The sequence below is a fragment of the Lacerta agilis genome, chromosome 3, assembly GCF_009819535.1.
Source record: "Lacerta agilis isolate rLacAgi1 chromosome 3, rLacAgi1.pri, whole genome shotgun sequence".
NCBI classification, from domain to species: Eukaryota; Metazoa; Chordata; class Lepidosauria; order Squamata; family Lacertidae; genus Lacerta; species Lacerta agilis.
In genome coordinates this window covers 55753063-55773779 of record NC_046314.1, presented here as the reverse complement: position 1 = coordinate 55773779, position 20717 = coordinate 55753063, and the positions used below count along the sequence as shown (strand labels likewise).

General features: G+C 40.7%; 1 protein-coding gene across 4 annotated transcripts in view; it reads left to right on the top strand.

Annotated features, from left to right (window-relative positions):
* Nucleotides 1-17153, top strand: part of ARHGAP18 (Rho GTPase activating protein 18) — a 59539-nt gene extending 42386 nt beyond the window's left edge. For 3 of the 4 annotated variants that reach the window (XM_033143773.1, XM_033143772.1, XM_033143771.1), the window contains exons 6-15: nucleotides 682-847; nucleotides 5671-5762; nucleotides 5986-6063; nucleotides 7412-7571; nucleotides 8927-9009; nucleotides 10059-10265; nucleotides 11321-11485; nucleotides 15332-15456; nucleotides 15945-16006; nucleotides 16944-17153. In XM_033143773.1, coding sequence (XP_032999664.1) covers nucleotides 682-847; nucleotides 5671-5762; nucleotides 5986-6063; nucleotides 7412-7571; nucleotides 8927-9009; nucleotides 10059-10265; nucleotides 11321-11485; nucleotides 15332-15456; nucleotides 15945-16006; nucleotides 16944-17035 — 1230 coding nt within the window. In that variant the 3' untranslated portion in view covers nucleotides 17036-17153. The remainder of the gene's footprint in view (nucleotides 1-681; nucleotides 848-5670; nucleotides 5763-5985; nucleotides 6064-7411; nucleotides 7572-8926; nucleotides 9010-10058; nucleotides 10266-11320; nucleotides 11486-15331; nucleotides 15457-15944; nucleotides 16007-16943) is intronic. The other variant, XM_033143774.1, reaches the window with a different exon arrangement.
* The last annotated feature ends 3564 nt before the right edge of the window (nucleotides 17154-20717 follow it).

Sequence of the window (20717 nt, the reverse complement as noted above, 5' to 3'; positions counted from 1 at the left end):
CTTGATTGCATTGTTGGTAATGGGGCATTCATGGAAAACGAAGTGTGAAACTGCAGAGTCTTAATCTAGTTTTCTGTGTTCACTAATGGGCTGAGAAGTGTTCACATATGCAACCTTCACCATTACCACTTCCAGTTTGAAGATTTATAGTTCTAGGAACTATTTTACTACTTCAGCTGTTTAGACCAGGCTTTGGGTCCTTTTCTAGGGATGAAAGCACTTTCACTTGATGATCAGGTGCTCATTGCTCTAGTCCGAATTTATTTGTCTTGTTGTTGATTGCTTAAAGAAAGATGCACGATGCTCTTGGCATGCATTCAGTTTTCAAACAGGCAAAAGCCAAATCCACTTTCAAGGTATGGGTAACCCACTTTCAAACACTTCTAAGGCATGGGTAACTCCTCTAGCCCTTATTTTGTTACCCACAGAGACCGCAGCCCCACATGTACCTCCTGTTTGGTACCTGTGTACAAGTCCCCAGTGAAGCTGTAATTTTAATGATATGCTTGGGAGGGGAGGGAATTTTAAAACTAGGGAGTGCAAAAAGTGAATTTATTATAGCAAAATAAATAAATAAATAGCTTCCTCAATAATATGCACCGCTGAAATGCAGCACGAGCTCCCGCTTCCTTTTGTTGCTTGTAGAGAGTAGACTTTAATGTTATTATTTTAAACTCTTAGAATTTCAGACTGCCAAAAGACAAAACGGGTACAACAAAGATTGGGGACCTTGCCCCTCAGGATATGAAGAAGGTCCACACTCTGGCACTAATTGAGCTGACGGCTCTCTTTGATATACTTGGAACAGAACTGAAGCCACAAAAAGCAGTAAAAATGAAAACCAAAGGTCAGTTTCTTCCATTTGCAGTGCTACTATGTTGATGTGCATTTCTATATGTGTAATCTTTGAGGTCACTTTTTTGGTTTCCCCATGAAAAAACTGTAGAAGGTTGTGTTTTGGCGTATGTAGTCAGGTGAGTAGGATGGATACAATCCATGCCATATGAAGCAGTTTTGCATTCCATCAGGGTTAGTGGCGACCTGTTAAGCACGATCTTAGCCCTCTCATTACTGTCAATGCAGCTTAATTACATTCAAGTTGCATTGACTGTCATATGAGAGAGAGAGATTCAAACTCTGGCTGAATCATGCCAAATGGTTGACGAGGCTGCAGCATGCAAAGAAAGGTAGTAGTTTACAACCACCCTTATTTCTAGGCATATATCGCTTCTTCCTACTTTAAACTTGATGGAGTGTTTCACTAAGCTCGTCCTTAATGCTGTCATGCTTGTTTCATTGCTTTAATGTTTCATTTCTTTCCTTTGCCTATCTTTAGAAGCTTAACTCTAAAAGTGCTCTCAGCCATGATTTATTTTTGTTTGTGGAGAACCATCTATATTGATTATGATCTATAGGGCGGGATGAAATAACTTAACATGACTGCACTTGGAGGCTCTCAACAAAATTGTAATTTATGTTACATAACAATATAATTGCACTGTTCCTATTCTAGGCAAACGCTTTATGGAAATTACAGCTTTATGATCTTTTCCTGTGGTTTCTAGTTTGGCATGAGATTTTGTTCCAGTTCTGTGGTGTGTGTGTGTGTGTGTGTGTGTGAGTGAGTGATGGCATCCTCCATCAGAGCAAAGGAGGTCTCTCAAATTTTCAAAGCATGTAATTTCCAAATGAGTAATTTCTTCTTTTTCTTTATTTGTTTATAAGTCTTCAGTTATACACTCATATCGTTCTCCACTCCTTATACAGGGATTCTTTTTGGACTTCCCACTCAAAAGTCCATATTGGTTTTTGTTTTTTACCTTTAATATAGATATGGGCAACTGGGAACATTTTGAGGACACCCAAATTAAATGGCATAATATCAAGTCCTTTTCCTATTAAAAAAGAGGTAAAGCTGTGTTGCTTCCCCCCTCCTCTGACTGAAAATACAATAGTGTATATAGGTAATGCATGCATATATCTGTAAAGTCATCATCCTGTAAAATATGGTTAATTTAGTGTGGGGAAAGGGATGTGGGTGGCGCTGTGGTCTAAACCACAGAGCCTAGGGCTTGCCTATCAGAAGGTCAGCAGTTCAAATCCCCGTGACAGGGTGAACTCCTGTTGCTCAGTCCCAGCTCCTGCCCACCTAGCAGTTCGAAAGCACGTCAGAGTGCAAGTAGATAAATAGGTACCGCTCCGGCGGGAAGGTAAACGGCGTTTCCGTGTGTTGCTCTGGTTTCGCCAGAAGTGGCTTAGTCGGCCAGTAAAACGAATGAGTGCCACAACCCGAGAGTCGTCCGCTACTGGACTTAACAGTCAGGGGTCCCTTTACTTTAGTGTGGGGAAACTCACAAAAGAACAGAATTTTTATTGGGGCAAGTTGACCACTAAGACTGAGTTTTAGATTGTTGACTTGCAAATTTATGTGTCTTTGACTGTACATATTTGAAAATTCTCCATTAACATTGTCATTGATTTTATTTAGTTTCACTTGTATGTTTTAGATGCAACTTTTATATTTGAAAAAGTTTTCTTTTTAAACTGAAGTTTTGTATATTTCCAGATTAGCTTCTAGTGAGTACTGCCCTGGTTAAATACACTAGACTGGGAATATTTTATTTATTTATTGGTTGATTAAAAGGATTCCCCCTCTGCTTTCCCTTCAGTCTGAAGTTCAGTGTAGCTTATACGAATTAAAAATGTATAGAAATAATAAAACATAAATGCAGAGCTAAATTTAAAACAGCAGCATTGCACAGATTTAAAAGTAACCTATGAAATGCAGGAAACGTTTCCATTTTGTTAACTGCCTGTATTTCTGACCTTCTCTTTAATGTTTTACAAGGACCTGAAACATGTTACCAGTTAATCAAATATCTTCTTGGGCAAAAACTTGCAGTCAGGGTTCAGCAGAGACGACAGTGCAGTAGCTAAATAATTGAAAGCAACTGTGAGTGATGAGGGAGATACAGCTGGGTACAGTTGAGTTCTCTGAATACAATCTTCATTTCACAGCTCAGAAAATAACTTCTTCCAGCCACATCAGGGTAAAAGAACTTTCCCTCCTCCACAACCTTCCATTTTTATATTCTTAAAAAAGCAGTGTCCAGTTAAGCATACTAAAGCTATGCCAAATACCTATTGAATATGGGATATTGCTTTAGGATAGCCATTTTTTCCCTTTCATCGCTGGGAAATAGAGGGTCTCTGCGGATCACACATTTTTAAGGGCTACGGAGTGACCCTCTTGATTCAGTCTAACTTTTTGTTCCATGTGATTTTTCCTGAGGGTATTCTGATTTGGGAAAACCCCATTGTCTTTCCATAGGAAAGGGGGCTATTGCTCAGGGTAGAGTATTTGCCTTGCATGCAGAAAGTCCCAGGTTAATAATAATAATAATTTATTCATACCCCGCCCATCTGGCTGAGTTTCCCCAGCCACTCTTGGCGGCTCCCCATCGAATATTAAAAACAATACAGCATTAAATATTAAAAGCTTCCCTAAACAGGTCTGCCTTCAGATGTCTTTTAAAAATAGGATAGCTGCTTATTTCCTTGATAACTGATGGGATGCCGTTCCACAGGGCGGGTGCCACTACCGAGAAGGCCCTCTGTCTGCTTCCCTGTAACCTCACTTCTCGCATACGGGAACCGCCAGAAGGCCCTCAGTGCTGGATCTCAGTGTCCAGGCTGAATGATGGGGGTGGAGACACTCCTTCAGGTATACAGGACCGAGGCCATTTAGGGCTTTAAAGGTCAGCACCAACACTTTGAATTGTGCTTGGAAACATACTGGGAGCCAATGCAGATCTCTCAGGACCAGTGTTATATGGTCCCGGCGGCCACTCCCAGTTACCAGTCTAGCTGCCACATTCTGGATTAATTGCAGTTTCCGGCTCACCTTCAAAGGTAGCCCCATGTAGAGCGCATTGCAGTAGTCCAAGTGGGAGATAACTAGAGCATGCACCACTCTGGCAAGACAGTCCGTGGGCAGGTAGGGTCTGGTGGGCAGATGGAGCTACTGACAGCTGCCCTGGACACAGAATTAACCTGCGCCTCCGTGGACAGCTGTGAGTCCAAAATGACTCCCAGGCTGCGCACCTGGTCCTTCAGGGGCACAGTTACCCCATTCAGAACCAGGGAGTCCTCTACACCTGCCCACCTCCTGTCCCCCCAAAACAGTACTTCTGTCTTGTCAGGATTCAGCCTCAATCTGTTAGCCGCTATCCATCCTCCAACGGTCTCCAGGCACTCACACAGGACATTCACTGCCTTTACTGGTTCTGGATTTAAAAGAGAGGTAGAGCTGGGTGTCATCTGCATACTGATGAACACCCAGCCCAAACCCCCTGATGATCTAAGGTTCAATCCTTAGCTTCTTGGGTTAGATCTGGAGAATTCTGCTGCTGGTCTGTGTGGATAGTACTGAGCTAGATGGACCAATGGTCTGACTCAGCAGCCTCCTATAGATGTTCCATCAAATGGTTTACTCTACCATCCCTACCTCAGCACCAGCTATGGTTGGTGACTGCATTACTGTGAATAATGAGGACTGTATCCACTTGCTTCATGACTCGAAGGCAGCTCCAAATGCATGAGGTCCCCTTTGCTTGGTTTTCAGCACATCCTCTTCTCCCTGTAGAAAACAGTCCACACTGTTCAGGAGGGCCACCCAACCCTCTAGAGAGGTTTTTTGGTGGGGAGGTGTGGTGGTACCAGGGCTGTTGACATTACGAGGAGGGAAGAGAAACATCAGTTGCGGAAGCTGCCTTCCACTTCCACAACCATTGGATACAACCCAATACTTAGACTTGACGCCAGGTACTTCACATGCTCAAAGGCTTGCATATCGTTATCTCAACAACCTTCACAACAGCCCTTTTAAAGAAAGGCCAGCATTTTTGTTCCTATATTGCAGATGAGCAGCTAAAGCAAAGACGATAGTAGTTTGCCTAATACCCTCTAGTGAGAATGGTCCCTGTTCACAGGCTACTCATACAGCAGGAAACAGAAATGATTGAGTTTACAATCTTGTATGTGTCAGTGAGCTATTCCAAAGGTTAAATGTTTGGAAGTGTGCCTCCTTTTCTTTACTTGTGGTTTATTTATTTATTTTTGCTGGAGCCCCTTTCTTGCTTTAAATGTTTGAAAAATCTTATATGATAATAGCCAATTAATGCCAAGACAGATTGCAGAAATGTGAAAACAGAGGAATATTTCAATCCTGCTATTTGAGAAGATGAAGTGTACCTAATTCATAGTAGATGGATGTATGCGGCAAGAAATAATGTCTGTTTGAAAATACTATTGACACTTCAGTTTGCATTGAATTCTGAAGTGGGTCAGCTTTGTAGGGTTCGTCTGCAACTTTTAGCTTTTAGCTAGCATGCATTATTCAAATATGCGGAGCTGGCTGATGCTGCAACCCTGTGCATGTTTACAGGAAGTAAATTCCCATTGAATGCAGTGGGACTTACTTCTGGGTGAATATGCATACGATTCAACCCCACTCTGTTCGGTGGCATTTACTCCTTGCTAAGTGTACATAGGATTGTCTGGATTTATTAATGATAAACTGTGTTGATCTGAACATAGTGGAGAAGAGTCTATGAAAACATTTTTCATGTCATCATAAGCAAATTGTTTGTCTTTCGTTGTTTTATACAGAATCTGGTCTTTTTGGTGTCCCACTGTCAGTTTTGCTAGAACAAGATCAGAAGAGGGTGCCAGGCATCCGGATACCACTAATATTTCAAAAAGTGAGTACTGTAGGCTGGCCAGTCAGTTTCTTCTATACCAGTTAGGTTTCAGCAGAACGCAAGCATATAAGGCACCTATAGTTACATCAGTGCACAGAAAAGCTTGTAACTGTTAAGCCACAGCAAGTGTTCTGTTTTTCAGTAGAACAATTTTTCTATTTTTCAACGAGCATTTTAGTTGCCGCCAACTTGAGTTTGAGATACTTTCCATTTTAATTTGCAGCTCATTTCCCATATAGAAGAAGGAAAGCTCGATACAGAAGGGCTTCTTCGAATACCAGGTGTAGCAGCAAGGGTAAAGGTAAACTAATATTTCAATTCTGGAAAGCAAGTGTTAGATTAATTACTACTACTACTACTACTAATAATAATAATAATAATAATTTGGTAACTTGTGTTCAGTGGCAAGATCATGAGATCCTAACGACATTTAATAATTATAACAATCGTTATCTTAAAAACAGTTTTGTATTAATCCTTGGACAACTGACTGTGGTTTTGCCAAAGCTGAGTGACCGAGCATGAGTGCGTGTGATAGAAACCTCCTTTCCAAAACTTATTTTAATACACTGTCAGTTCTGGTTTGTTGACAAATGTAGGCTTTTTGTATGCGTTGGTATTATTTTATTGAATTAAGGACAGGGTGAAGGACAATTAACTCTATTCTTCCTACATGTTGACCCTTCATTACTCTGATGTTATCCTGGATTGTGGTTAGCCACCTGGGTAAACAAGCCTTTGCTCTCAGTCCCTCGGAGAGCATTTTTGTATGGACTATTTTTATTTATTTTTTAAGAAAAACTCATCCTCTTTCCCCCCTTACACTTCATACCTGATTTTTACCACTGTGCATGTCAAATTTTAAATCTAGAGCAGATGGTTTTCATATTTAGGATCATGTGCTTACTCTGGGCCTGCTAATTATGGATTACGCTTGCATAGGAATCTTCTTCCATTGAGATGAAATAGGCAATAATGGAGTGGGGAGGGTAAATACAATACAAATCCCTGTTGTGTAAACATGCAGAGTGATTGCAAACCTCTGTTTAGATGTCCAAAGAAGCGTGCATGCAAGCTGCTTTTGGAGAGAAATGTGCGGAGACCACGGGGGCTATTTATTTAACCTGCTCTGAATGTTGAATTGCAGATACTGTACATAGGTGTCTTGTTAGCTTAGGAAGATTGGCACCAGGATGTATCCATCATGTGTTAATCATCTGAAGAGCCATTAATGAATTCAAAAATACCATCTGCAACACTTGATCATATTTCTAGAGATGTTGTATAAATAGAGAGTGTTTTGATACATGGCACTGAATGCACCTTTGCACATCCTCTTTTGCTATTGAATACTGTTAATGGGCCAGAGAGCACAAAGGAGATCCATTGTCAAATGGAGTATCTGTTTTGACTGCATACGTAGTGTTATATAAACACAGGAAATACAAAACGTCATTTTTAGCACTACGCCCTGACATATAATTGACACACACCCAAAGACCTAGCTCAGTTTTTTATGTTAAAATGTGTGCCTAGTTTTACCATTGATGTTTTGGATAAATAAGATTATTTCATATCCCCTTTCTTTTTAAAAAGCATTAAATATATGTGTGAAGTGCATAAAGACTTTTCGGCCTCTTGTCTTCTAGAATCTTTGCCATGAGCTTGAAGCAAAGTTTTATGAAGGGACTTTCCACTGGGAAAATGTAAAACAGCATGATGCAGCAAGTCTTCTGAAACTCTTTATTCGAGAACTGCCTCAACCGCTGCTCACTGTGGAGTATCTCAAGGCCTTCCAGGATGTGCAAAGTAAGCATAACTCCTTCTGGTTCAGAATTAGTGGAGTCATTATGCAGAGCAGGGCTGAAAGGCCTTTCCCCCCCAGGTCCAGGGTCAGCCCTCTTACGTCCTTGTAGGGAACCTATGGGAGGACTCAGTAATTAACCCCCCTAAAAAAACATTTCTAGAAATAATAAACTTTGTGGAGTTCTGGAGAGCCATAGGGAGAAAAAACCTGTGTGGCCTTGCAGGCTACAGGTTAATAACCTGTGTTGTAGAATCTCATGTTGCACATACATACAGTTCTAGAAAATGTTCTCCCTCATAGTCTTTGATGTAGAACGGTCAAACAACCACTTGGACCATTAATCTTTTCTGGGCATGGCTATTCTTCATTGGCAAGCAAGTCCATGAAGTTTTCTGCAAATAGTTCATTAGCTTGCTTGCATCTGAAAACAAATACACAGAATGGTTTTCTATACACAAGTGCATCATACTGTTCAGCAACCAGTAGATGAATTCATAAAATGTTATTTATGTCTTTCATAGTGGAAAAAAATCTTAATTATGTAGGGCGGGGCTTACCTCCCCCCAATATTTTATTCCAGTTGGCACCCCTGTCTGCCATGATGGCTAGGTTATCAGTAAACATTTTAAAGAAAATGTCTACGTAGAGATTTTCAAGCTTGCTGAATACTCCTAATAACATTGTTGTTGGTTGTAATTGCTGTCTTAGAAAGCCTACAGAGATGTGGGGCTCCCATCCTACATTTAGCACCACAAATTACTTGCAATGCTGTAAAACCAGATGCATGGTCAACAAAGAGCATTGTGCTTCAGTGAGCTTTTTAGCATGTGACACTAAGCCATTCTGTTTACTGACTGTCATAAATTCCTTTCATAGTCGTGGGCATAAGTGGATGTTTCATCTGTGAAGGATTTTTCTTTGGTCTACTAAATATTGTACTAATAAGCATTGCATTATGAAACAAAGTAGCAAAAGTAAGGCATTACCTGGGAAATCATGAATCCCAAAATGGGTAATAATGGATCTTGTGGCAGTTGAGTCATGAAGCAGAATCAGAAAACAAGATGCAAGGTGAGGTGACTGCCTCATGCTGTGAGATCCACAGGGCTGTCAATCCCAATGTAGATGTTTATACCGGTACCTTCTTTGTTTCTGATGTTGATGTTCAACCCTTCCTTCTTACCTGACGGGCAGTAGGGTGCCATTTTGTGGTTTGCCTCAGGTGCCGAAATGTCTTGGCTGCTTTTTACCTGTGAAGATAACCAAGAGAAATCCATAAACATTAATATTTTTTAGGAAAATGCAAAATGATTCAAAAACATATTCACAAATTGATATTTGCATGTTTCACTGACAGAACTTCCAACGAAGAAGCATCAGCTGCAAGCACTGAATCTTTTGGTCCTCCTTCTCCCAGACGGAAATAGAGATACTCTTAAGGTTAGACTTAAGACTTCACCATTAAAAAATTACTCTTCTATCCACAGCAACTAGGGGTACTCCCTACTTCTCTTCTGCCCCAGTTGGGGTTCCAGAGCCATGTTTCTACCACAGCGATAGGCCTGGAATCTTGATTGCTGGAAAGGTGCAAGTGCAGGGCCTAATTCTTGGCACCACACTTCAAAGGAGGATGTGGACAAATTAGAATGGTTTCAGAAAGGATGGTTGGGGGTATGGAAACCTTTCCTTTGAGGAGAGGTTAAGGCAATGGGGTATGTTTACCCTGAATAAGAGGACTGATATGGTAGCACTCCTCAAATATCAGAAAACCTCCTACTTGTTCTCTGCTGCCTCAGATCTAATGGGCTTAGAGGATAGCTATCAGTTCAACATTAGGAGAAATCACTTGACCATAAGAGCAATTTAGCAATAAAACTAATTAACTAGAGGGATGATGGACTGGAGGTTTTCAGGTAGGGTATGGACAGCCATTGATGGATACTCTACCTCTGGATTTGCGGCTAGACTAGATGACCTACAAGGTCCCTTCCCAACCCCATAATTAATCTCACAACCACCAACACAAATTTATCTTTAAGGAGTGAGGGTGACTGCTGGTCTTGCAAAGAACCAGGGTATAGCTAAACAAAATATATGCTTGACCTAGTCAACCATATATTTGTTAGAAGAAGGATAGCCAGTGTGGTTTCCTACAGATGTTGGTGGAATCCAACTCCTATCACCCTGACCATTGGCCATGCTGGCTTGGGCTCATGGGAAGTTGTAGTTAAACAACATTGGAGGACACCATGTTGGCTATCTCTGATCCAGAATAAAGATTTCAGATGCCTACCTTTCTTTTTACTGAAAGTAAGAGGAAGTTGACTTTGATTTTTGGAGAAATCACTTGTTTAGTTTAACCACTGAAGTTACTAGTTGATTTAACACTGTGCATGTACTAGAACAAACTTTTTTAAAAGCACACTATTTGAACATGTTTCTTGTTTGTTTGCACATGCCTACTTTGCCAATGCTGTTCTCATTTTCAGGCACTGCTTGAATTTCTTCAAAGGCTAATTGATCACCGAGATAAAAATAAAATGACCCTAAAGAATGTTGCCATGGTTATGGCTCCAAACATCTTCATGTTTCATGGTTTGGGCTCAAAGAACACAGAGCAAAGCGAGTTTGTTATGGCGGCTGGGACAGCAAATGTCATGCGTTTTATGATTAGAAACCAAAACCTTTTATGGACTGTAAGTTGTTTAAAAGTGCTTATTGTCATTAGAGAAGAGCTTTCCAAATTTTTCATGTTGGTGACACAATTTTTAGACATGCATCATTTCACAACATAGTAATTCAGTTTTACTAGCAAACTGGAGGTTAAACTAACCCCTTTCCAGCCCCTGGAGGAGCGTGGGGAGCATTCGTGCGACATACCTACACACTGTGGCCGACACACTAACGTGTCGCAACAAACAGTTTGTAAAGCTCTGCATTAGAGAATCGTCTCAAACAGAAGGGCCACGATTTTACAAATTTTACTGAACATACACACAAACACACATACAGTGCAGATGACTCGATTCATTCTGAGCAGCTGGATATAAGAGCTACATAGATGTACAAGTTTAATAATAAATAATAATATTGAGCTGGTTCATGAAAAAAAAGGTCAGCGTAAGCTATAAAACATGCCTGATTTATGTAGTTGAAAATATGGATGGAGTACATAATTCCCCATAGGAATATTTACAGAATGAATCCTTGTGTGTTTTAGAAAATAGTTTGCATATTTTACTCATGACAAGAGTAAATAGCCCCTACTTTGTAAATGTTATTTTGTATTTCAGAACAAACAATAACTTATTTATTATATTTAAATATTTATATGTTGTCCTTCACTAGATTTGGTTTTGGAACTGTATACCAGCTAAAAATATAAAAATACAATAAACCAGATAAAAACACACAACAAATTTTTAAAAAAGCTTCACTGAAGGAAAATAGCTTTTCTCTTCTAGAAATGTAATTGTTATATTATTAATCATGTTTAAGTGGTTGTAGGCTGCCTTGAGTATGCAGATGGTTTTTACTATGAAGAGGTTCTGTGCAATTATATTTCATACCGTGTCTTTGCATCTATCATTTGAGTCTCATTTTTATCAATATAATTCTGTTGTTGTTTGACATAAATATTGGTGTTTGATATTCTATATTTGATATGTCTTGTCATTAGAAGGATATAAACATTTGTTTATGGGAGCTGACTGTATCAATGGTGTTAATAACAGGTTTTATGTCTGCTTAGATTCCTACATTCCTTGTGAACCAAGTAAGAAAGCAAAATACTGAAAGTCAGAAAAAGGAGAAAAAGGACAAAGCTGTGAAAAAATTGCTGAAGAAAATGGCTTATGACCGTGAAAAACACGAGAAGCAAGATAAAAATGTCAATGATGTAAAAAGTGTCAATGAGGTAAGCAAGTAACTTTCAGTAAATTAGAGTAGGTCTTCTTCTTTGGCGATCGCTCGTAGCCGAGTAAGATTGTCTTCCATAAACACGGTTTTAACAATGAGTCTGTAAGTGACTGTGGAGGCCAATTCTGGATCCACACGTCCTTCCACAGTGGAGACATAGGTTTCCGGGCTGGAGTTGATCACGGCGTGGATTTGCCAAGCGTGCCTTCCTCTTAGCACATTTCTCCCTTGTGTCCTGAGGTCTAGTGTCTTCAAAGCCCATGACACCTTTGGTAAAGCCTATTCTCTAATTGGAACTACCAGAGCTAGTGGTAGTGATAAAATAGCAGCGCTGCCATATTTACAATTTGCCTGTTCTTGATGAATAAATGTAATTATCTGAAAAATATTATCTTATTAAAACAATGCCTTAAAGGTAAAGGTAAAGGGACCCCTGACCATTAGGTCTAGTCATGTGTGACTCTGGGGTTGCGGCGCTCATCTAGCTTTACTGGCCGAGGGAGCTGGTGGACAGCTTCTGGGTCATGTGGCCAGCATGATTAAGCCGCTTCTGGCGAACCAGAGCAGCACACAGAAACGCTGTTTACCTTCCCGCTGGAGCGGTACCTATTTATCTACTTGCACTTTGACGTGCTTTCGAATTGCTAGGTGGGCAGGAGCTGGGACCGAGCAACAGGAGCTCACCCCATCGCAGGAATTTGAACCGCCGACCTTCTGATCAGCAAGCCCTAGGCTCTGTGGTTTAACCCACAGCGCCACCTGGGTCCCTTGCCTATTAGCAAAGAAGGGTTTATAACATGTATTTAGTTATTAACTAAGATAATCGAAATGGCTAGATGTTCCAGTTCAGAAGGCCTATGTTTGCAACACTTGAACGTTCCAAAGCGCTTGCTTACTGTTGTGAAACTGTCACAGTTCAGTCGTACCTAGCTTTCTTGCTTCACTTTTAGAGTGAAAGGTAAAGATTCATGGCCCTGAGCAAGGGTGTATCCCGCATACTTGTTTCAGCAGAGGAAAGTAGAAGAGCACCTCTGAAATGATTGAAGTTTATTTCTTCTGTCAGTTTGGCATCCAGATTAGCGTACCATATAATAAATGCCAATAAACAATAAAGTGATTTTAAAACACAGTCCCTAAAACCAGTCATAGAAGTATCCATAAGAACAGCAGAAGAAGAAACCAAATCCGTCCCCCTTTTTAGATATGGAATATTATTACTATTATTATTATTTTAATGGTACAAATCAGTTCCCAGTCACTAGCGTTTTGGGGTAAATACTTGCTGGTCTGTTGTTCTCGACTGGTTAAACATAACATTGTCTCTGATTAATTATATCCAGCCTGTGTTAAGATCAAATATCAGAATACATACATGATCTGTATTCTGAATGCAGATTCTCTTTGGATGTGTGTAACCCATCATTAACTAAAGTCATATTCACAATTTAGTGAATTAGAGACATCTTGTGGAAGAATGCAAAATTGCACTGGCTCATCACGTTATAATAATGATTATTCATTATAATCTATTGGCATATTGGGGGCCAAAATGGATGTGGTGATGGTAGGCATTTTTGTTACTAATTTTGGGGTGTTGTTTATTTAACTTTAATACATAAAACAAGAGCAGGAGGTAAATCCTTTCCCAGTTTAACTCCTTGTGCTCCACCATTCCAGTTTCTGACCTGGCTGGGGGAGGGGGTTTGGGCGACAAAGCATACAACAATAAAGCAGAAAAGAGTTCCTCTACCCTTATCCCCACTGTGGCCTATAGCTCACTGCTTCATATGTATCTAGGGCACAGCCTGCAGAATCCTCACTTTTTGATCAGCTCTCTTAACTGCAGCAATTTCAAAACTAAGATTTAAAACTGAATTCTCTTGGAAAATAAAAAGTTGTATTGTATATGGGCTTTGGATAGTGCAACATGCCATACGCTTTGTATGCAGCTGTGTGGACAAGAGGGAACCTCAGCAGAGTAAGAAGATCTAGCACCTTTCCCGATTCCCTTTTCCCATTGTCTTTTAATGAGTGTGAGCCCTGCAAGGTGACTCAGGCCTGTTGATGCAGCAGGAAGGCGAGTAGGGCTCATTACACAGCATGCCTTCAGTGTGTTGTGTAAACATCTACTGGATATAGCTGGCCTCAGTCATTTCAGGCCATCTTGATACTGAACAAATTATTTCTCGAGTTGGCCAAACTTGGTTCTCCAGCTGTTTTTGGGCTACAACTCCCATCATCCCTAGCTAACAGGACCAGTGGTCAGGGATGATGGGAATTGTAGTCCCCAAACAGCCGGAGACCCACATTTGGCCAACACTGCTCTAGACCTATCTAGAAATGGCAAAAGTCAGCTTGACCATTAGGAATATAGAGTGATACAGTAAGGTAGGGGTGGATCCTTATCTCTTCCACCCTGTGTCAACCAACCTGTCAGTCCCCTGGGCCCAATCATAGTGGTGTCAATGGACCTGTTTTCCTTGCCCATGTGGTTTGAAATCAAACCGTTGTCGGTAAAGGCGGTGATTTGAAAGGGAATCATCTGATTTGGGGGGGGGGTGTCCAAAGGACTGTACGTCCTCAGCTTCCTGATCAGTAGCTCTGCAGTGTAGGTGATCCCAGTGGGACTCAGTAGCTGCCAGCACCAGTCAGCTGATAGGCACTGACAGCAAGTCCCCCTCAGCTACACTGGGGAGGTTCCAATGAAGGGAACTCTGTGGATCTCGCTGTTGGATAAGCACAGCACTTTGCAACCACCAACAATTGGCACCAACATATAACATCAGTTGTTGGGCAAGTGGCTGTAGTTTGGGGAAAATAACCTTGTAGGCCAAATTGTGACCCATATCAGGCCTGCAGGCACTAAAGGAAGGCAACATAAATTATGATTATGATTATGATTTTATTACAGTTTCTGGAAGGAGTTGAAAGCTATTGGTTTCTTGCCCTACACATTAATAGGAAGACTTTGTAACCCTCTACATATAGCTTCCCAACTCACCTGTACCTTATTATCTGTCCCTCTGTTTTGTAATAAAAAAGAGTTTGTATTTTCTTATTTTCAAGCTGAGAAGTGGGTACCACCTGCTCTGCTGGCACTCTTAATGCTTTCTTTCACATTATTAAATCTAGTATATGAGAAGCCAGGCTATAGTAGCAAAAGTCTTCCAGAGGTTATCCAAGGATTACAACTAATAAGATAGGTTTTAATAAAATTTTATGGAGGGTGTGTTGGATTTTAAAGGAGGAGAGAACCCTAACATTTTAAAAGCAATTTCATTTTATAATTTGATATGAGATAGTTCATTCAGAATTTGAAATTAAACTCATTTCTTCACATTTTGCAATTAAGAATTGCATAAAAGCTTTTCTTTAGGTCTGTAGTATAACTGAAAAGAGAATTCGCATTTGGTTAGAAAATAAAATATCTAATTGGTTCAGAAATGTTCTTATAATAACCTATGGTACAATTAAGAATAATATTTTGCTGGTTTCCGGTGCGCAACAGGATCTGATTAATGTGCAAATGTAATATCACAAAAACGTCCTTCATAATGTGCTGTGACTGTGCAAATGTGGTGGTAACAATGTAAAATATTATTTCTTTTAGCATATGTAGCAATATGTTCCATCACTGTTATAAAATATAGGCGTCTGTAAGCATTTTGCAATATTGTATAACTGGTAATTCCCACCCACTCCGCCATCTTGCTGTCCATACAATATCCTAACTTGAGTATTCAGTATGTGAATTGTCCCAACTATTTATTCTGCACTATGTTTTGAGAAGCTCCTCAAAGACAGCTGCAAGCTGCTCCATTCCAATTCCATTATTGCTTTACAGGCTGATGTTCCTCAGGGAGTAATACGGGTGCAAGCGCCTCATCTTTCCAAAGTTTCCATGGCAATCCAGCTGACAGAAGAACTAAAAGCTTGTGATGTAGTGACCAGGTTCCTCAGCCAAAAAAGGTACAAGTATTTCTGTCTCTCCTTTTCTCCCAAACTCCTCCTCCTCCTCCTCCACTACTTCTTCTTCTTCTTCTTCTTCTTCTTCTTCTTCTTCTTCTTCTTCTTCTTCTAGAAAAAACAAACACACCCTGACATAATTAAGCTCAAGGGACCAGTGTATATTTAGGGCACGGTGCTGTGGGTCTCTGTGAGGGCATCTTGGGGACTATAGGATTCCACAAATCACCTTTGTGGACCTTTGAGTATATGAGTTTCTTCAAGTAATTTTGTTTCCATGCAATTTATTGTAGTGTGTAGCTCCCTTTTCTAATCATCCCAATATGAGATGTTTATTTCAGTAACTTAACAGATGGAGAAAGATAGCAAGATAATTTTAGCGCACTGGCAAATCTCTTGAGCTGTAGAGCATTTTCCTAAGCACATCTAGTAGCTTTTGGTTGCAAGTTATTTGGTACTCTGCTCAATCATTTTGTTGCATTTCTTTGTAGTGGGACCATGCAGTCTCTTAAGAAAGAAGAAGTGTTTTTATATGAAGTTGGAGGGAACATTGGTAAGGCTCTTTACACTGTATACTTGGTGCTGGTTTCAAACTTTGCTTAAAGCACATGTTGCAGCCGGAATGACCTCATACATGTGTATGAATAATTGCTTGCATGGAAGTGCCCCCATACCTATTGTTTTGGAAGTGACATATGTCAAGAATTAGGCTAGAAGCTTTCCCCTGATGTGCAGGTTTGAATGTACAGGAGTAGGTGTAGCGGGGTGAGGATTTATTGGCAATGTGTGTCCTCATGCAGGGGCAGCCAATGAGGATCGAGGGCTGTATTAATCAGCACTGCCTCAAAAAACAGGCAATAGGTTTGTAGGCAGCTCAGCACCCACCCACTCTCCCTTTAGCCACAGTAGGGTATTAACTGGCCAACTTCAGAGCTGAGTAGGATTCTCAGCAGGGGAGATGTATTGCACAGGGCCTAATTAATTAGATTGTCGTTGGGATAGTACATGTAAAAGAGAGAGCAGTAAAGATTGGTGTGCTCCTTGAGGTGACCATCCTTTCAAGACAATTGGGGTCAGGAAGCTGGAGGCATGCTGGACTTGCCCATCTAGAAGTAACTTGCTTGGAGGGTGAACTTAGTATGGATTCCCTCAGTGTACCACAAAGCGTGGCAGTTGACCGCTCAGTAGTTTTCACTGCTTCCGTCTCTGAACCAGCATGGAACTCACTTAGAATTCAGCATCTGATCTGCTGAGATCACTGTGTGATTAGGTATTATGGTTTGCTTCAGCTATTAACTCAATCAGAGTTAATAAAGCTGTGGTTTTGTTTCATCCCTTGGTCCTCATTTCTTCTGTTTCCATAATCCGATGCATGTTGACTCAGAAACAACTTCCGCTAAGCTCAATAGGACTTATTCTTATTTGCATACAGTCTTAATCATTTTCAAAATAATCTGCAGTTCTACATAATATATGTGTTTTCCTAACAGGTGAACGCTGCCTGGATGATGATACCTACATGAAGGATTTGCACCAGCTAAACCCAAATGCTGAGTGGGTTATAAAATCTAAAAACTGCTGACTTTTTTTTAATTTACAAAGCGATAACTGTGACTGGTTTTTGTAAAACTAATGTTCACGTGCACCAAAATAAAAGTGTGATGTATTCATTGGATATGTCACAAACATTGCACTGTTAAGGGGCATTGTCAGTGCTGCAGTTGGCTTAAGGAAGCCTTCTCCCTTTCTCCCAAGTCAATGCAAACTACTGTAGCAAAACTGGTAGGACAGGTAGCTGTGTGATCTTAACTGATTTTGTTGCACAGGAACAGTATGTACAGAACTTTTTTCTTATGGGAACCATTGTGCCTTTGGTATGGTCCCATCTAATTCCTATTACTTTCAGATTGCTTGTTATGGCTTCATTTCTCCAATGAAGGGTCAATTTTCTTAATGAAGACATCAGGAAAAATTAGATGTTGCTTCGTTGGGCCATCCAAATTATAAATGGTGCTTGTATTCCCTATGTAATCAGGACAATAGTGGCACAAAGTATGCCACACAAGCTTACTACATGCATTTGTTTTAAGTCACACAAAACCATGTACAGTGGTGCCCCGCTAGACGAAAATAATTCGTCCCGCGAAAATTTTCGTCTAGCGGGGTTTTCGTCTTGCGGAGCGGCAATGGGAGCCGCGCTCCGCAAAACGAAAAAGAAAAAAAAAAAGACGAAATTTTTTCGTCTTGCGAGGCAGCCCCATAGACTTTTTCGTCTAGCGGGGCAGCCTCCCGCTAGACGAATGCTTTCGTCTAGCGAGTTTTTCGTCTAGCGAAGCATTCGTCTAGCGGGGTACCACTGTACCTACCCTTTCTGTCCCCAGAAACACATTCATATGGGAAAGCTAATGTGACATAATACGGACAAAACTATCTTTACCCAGAAACAATTCCTATGATCATTGTGATGAAAAATGTATTGCTATGAAGCCAGTATACCAAAGAAAATCTCTGTATTACCATCGTAGATTCCACATTATTCTTAATTCTTAACGAGCTGCTACAAATATAAGCATTCTAGGGAAAGGAAATACCGTATATACCCGAGTATAAGCCGACCCGAATATAAACCGAGGCACCTAATTTTCCTACAAAAACCCGGGAAAGCTTATTGACTCGAGTATAAGCCGGTTCACCTTTGCCGCTGTGGAGGAGGAGGAGGAGGAGGAACGAGCAGCCCGAAAGCAGCCCTTTGGGCTGCTCCTTCCTCTTCTTCCTTTGCCAAGTTTGCATTTATGCAAGCAGTTCAGGAATGGAACAAACTGCCTGGGGAGAGTAAAGAACCGCCGTTCTTGTACACTTAAGGAGTGGTTGACTGGGGAGAGCGGGTGGCGGCACGAGCGGAGAGAAAGGGCTTCTTTCTCGCCACCCCCACCGCGTGCCTCACTCGAGTATAAGCCGAGGGCAGCTTTTTCAGCACAAAAAATGTGCTGAAAAACTAGGCTTATACTCAAGTATATATGGTATATATGGAACTTAAGTTCCATAACATATTAGGCATTTCCTTCATAATTCCATGTGGACAGTAGTGTGAAATTTTGCATATAGATGCTTCTGTGTGATGAGTGCAATACTCACACTGGGAAATCTATGCAGGTGTTGGGAAAAGAATAATATGTATAGTGTCTCCATGTATGGTATTAATGTGACTAGTCATATCAATGATCATTCAAGGGTCAAATATCCCCTCAATGTCTTAGACCAGGCATGTCCAACTCCCAAAAGACTGTGATCTACTCCCAGTATAAAAAAACCTGGCAGTGACCTACTCATTGTCATTGGAGGGAGGAGGAGCGTGGGGTGGATGGATTGCCCAGAGTTGTTGAGCTTTTTTGGGGGAGGATTGCACTGAGTTTTTTTAGCTTTCCCCCCATAACTTTTTGTACATGATAAGGATCCCATGATCTACCGGTAGATCACAATCTACTGGTTGGACATCCCTGTCTTAGACATGTGCACAGATAATGTTTTCAATTCAGTATTGTCTAAAGTCAGTGAAGTCCAAAGATAATATTCATGACCTTTTAATTTCAGCATACTCACGTTGAAGCTTTCAGGGTAGTCGTTGAGCACACTATTGTGCATTCTGTGCAGATTAACATGGCTGAAAATCTCACAATGAAAGGTATGGCCCTGGGCATCGCTTAAGCATTCTCCTAACAACAAAGTTGTCATCAAAAGTGATTCACTTGTGGTTGAACATAAAGATGTAGGTGGGGCTCACAGCAGATGTCTGCAAGGACATGTTGACCTTTGCATTTTGTTCTTCAGAAACAAAACCAACAGAAATTAAGCTTGTATAAATAATGACAAAAAGAGGATGAAATGTATTACTGCTAGGATGCAAGTCTTAAGATGCCTTCCTATTTTCAACAAGTGACTATTACTAACATTCATTTTTGGCGGTAGCTAGGAGCTCTTACACCACCAACAAACCATGTGCTGTGGTCACTGAAATTATTGTAGCTTCTCTTGCTCCACAATTAATACTCTGTCGCCTATTAATAGGTGTTGTATCTAGAAGAGTCAAATGTCCAGAGGCACAAACCTTAGTGTTATCTGCACTTGTAACATTCCCAGGGAATTGCAACCTAATCTCCTGCCATAAAATGACTGTATGGGTTGTGAACGTACCATAAATAACAAAACAATTTTTCAAAGCCTCACCCTTCACCATCTGGTACTTTGGTGGGATTTGACTGTTTCAGGTCAATAAAGTAGGGAGAATAAAGCTTGTCCGAGCAGGAACTAGCTAGCACAGGGAATCTCTGGCACTCCTGATGTTTTTGGACTCCCATCATCCCTGGCCATTTGTCATGCTGGCAGGGGCTGATGGGAGTTGTAGTCTGACAGCATCTGGAGGGCTGTGAATCCTGCATCCTTAAGCTGGAAGCTCCTGGAACTCTTCTCTCTCCTGTCACAGTCCACATGGCTACCAGGATGGCTTTCCCTTCTCTCTTTGATTGGCATACAGCCATAGCTGGGGATTCCCACCAGCCATCTCTGGCCAAGAGGGAATTTTAAAGGCAGAATAGTTTATGAATCTGGAACCTAGTTTAACAGGTAATATGAGATGCATAATCAAACCTTTGTAATACTTTACAGTGTGTAGTTGCTGCAAACCAGACTCAATTGCAAGGGAAATTTTAGGTATTTGAATCAGAAACAATTACTGCTGCTGGGAACAGTTGTAGCGGTCATTAAACTACAAATGGCCTGTAGATTAGATTTTTTTTTTAAAAAAATAACTTTTGTTGCAGGGTTAGTGCCATTATCTTTTTATTACTATTTGAACAGCTCTTTTATATATGTAAATGAATTTTCATAATCTAATTTGATTTATGAGGTGTATATGTGGAGTATACACAACAGATACACTGACTAGTTGTTGAATCAGCTAATGGGGAAGGGTGGGGAGTTACCACACTTGTGTGGATTTGTACATAAAATGTTTCAGATGAAAAATGGTGAGTCTGTGTTTTCCTTTACTGTGTATGTGTGTTGTTGCATAGGCCACATCACCAGGTCCTTGAAAACAGAAGTCTCTGGGGGGTGGGGGAGAGACAGGGAACAATCCAAAGACTTGTCTTTGCACTGAAATCTAATGACACACAAATGCAGTCAGATCATTGTATGCCATTTAATTTAATACCTGGTTCTGTATTTACAATTGATGATATATATTTAAACCTGGGCCCCAGTGGGCA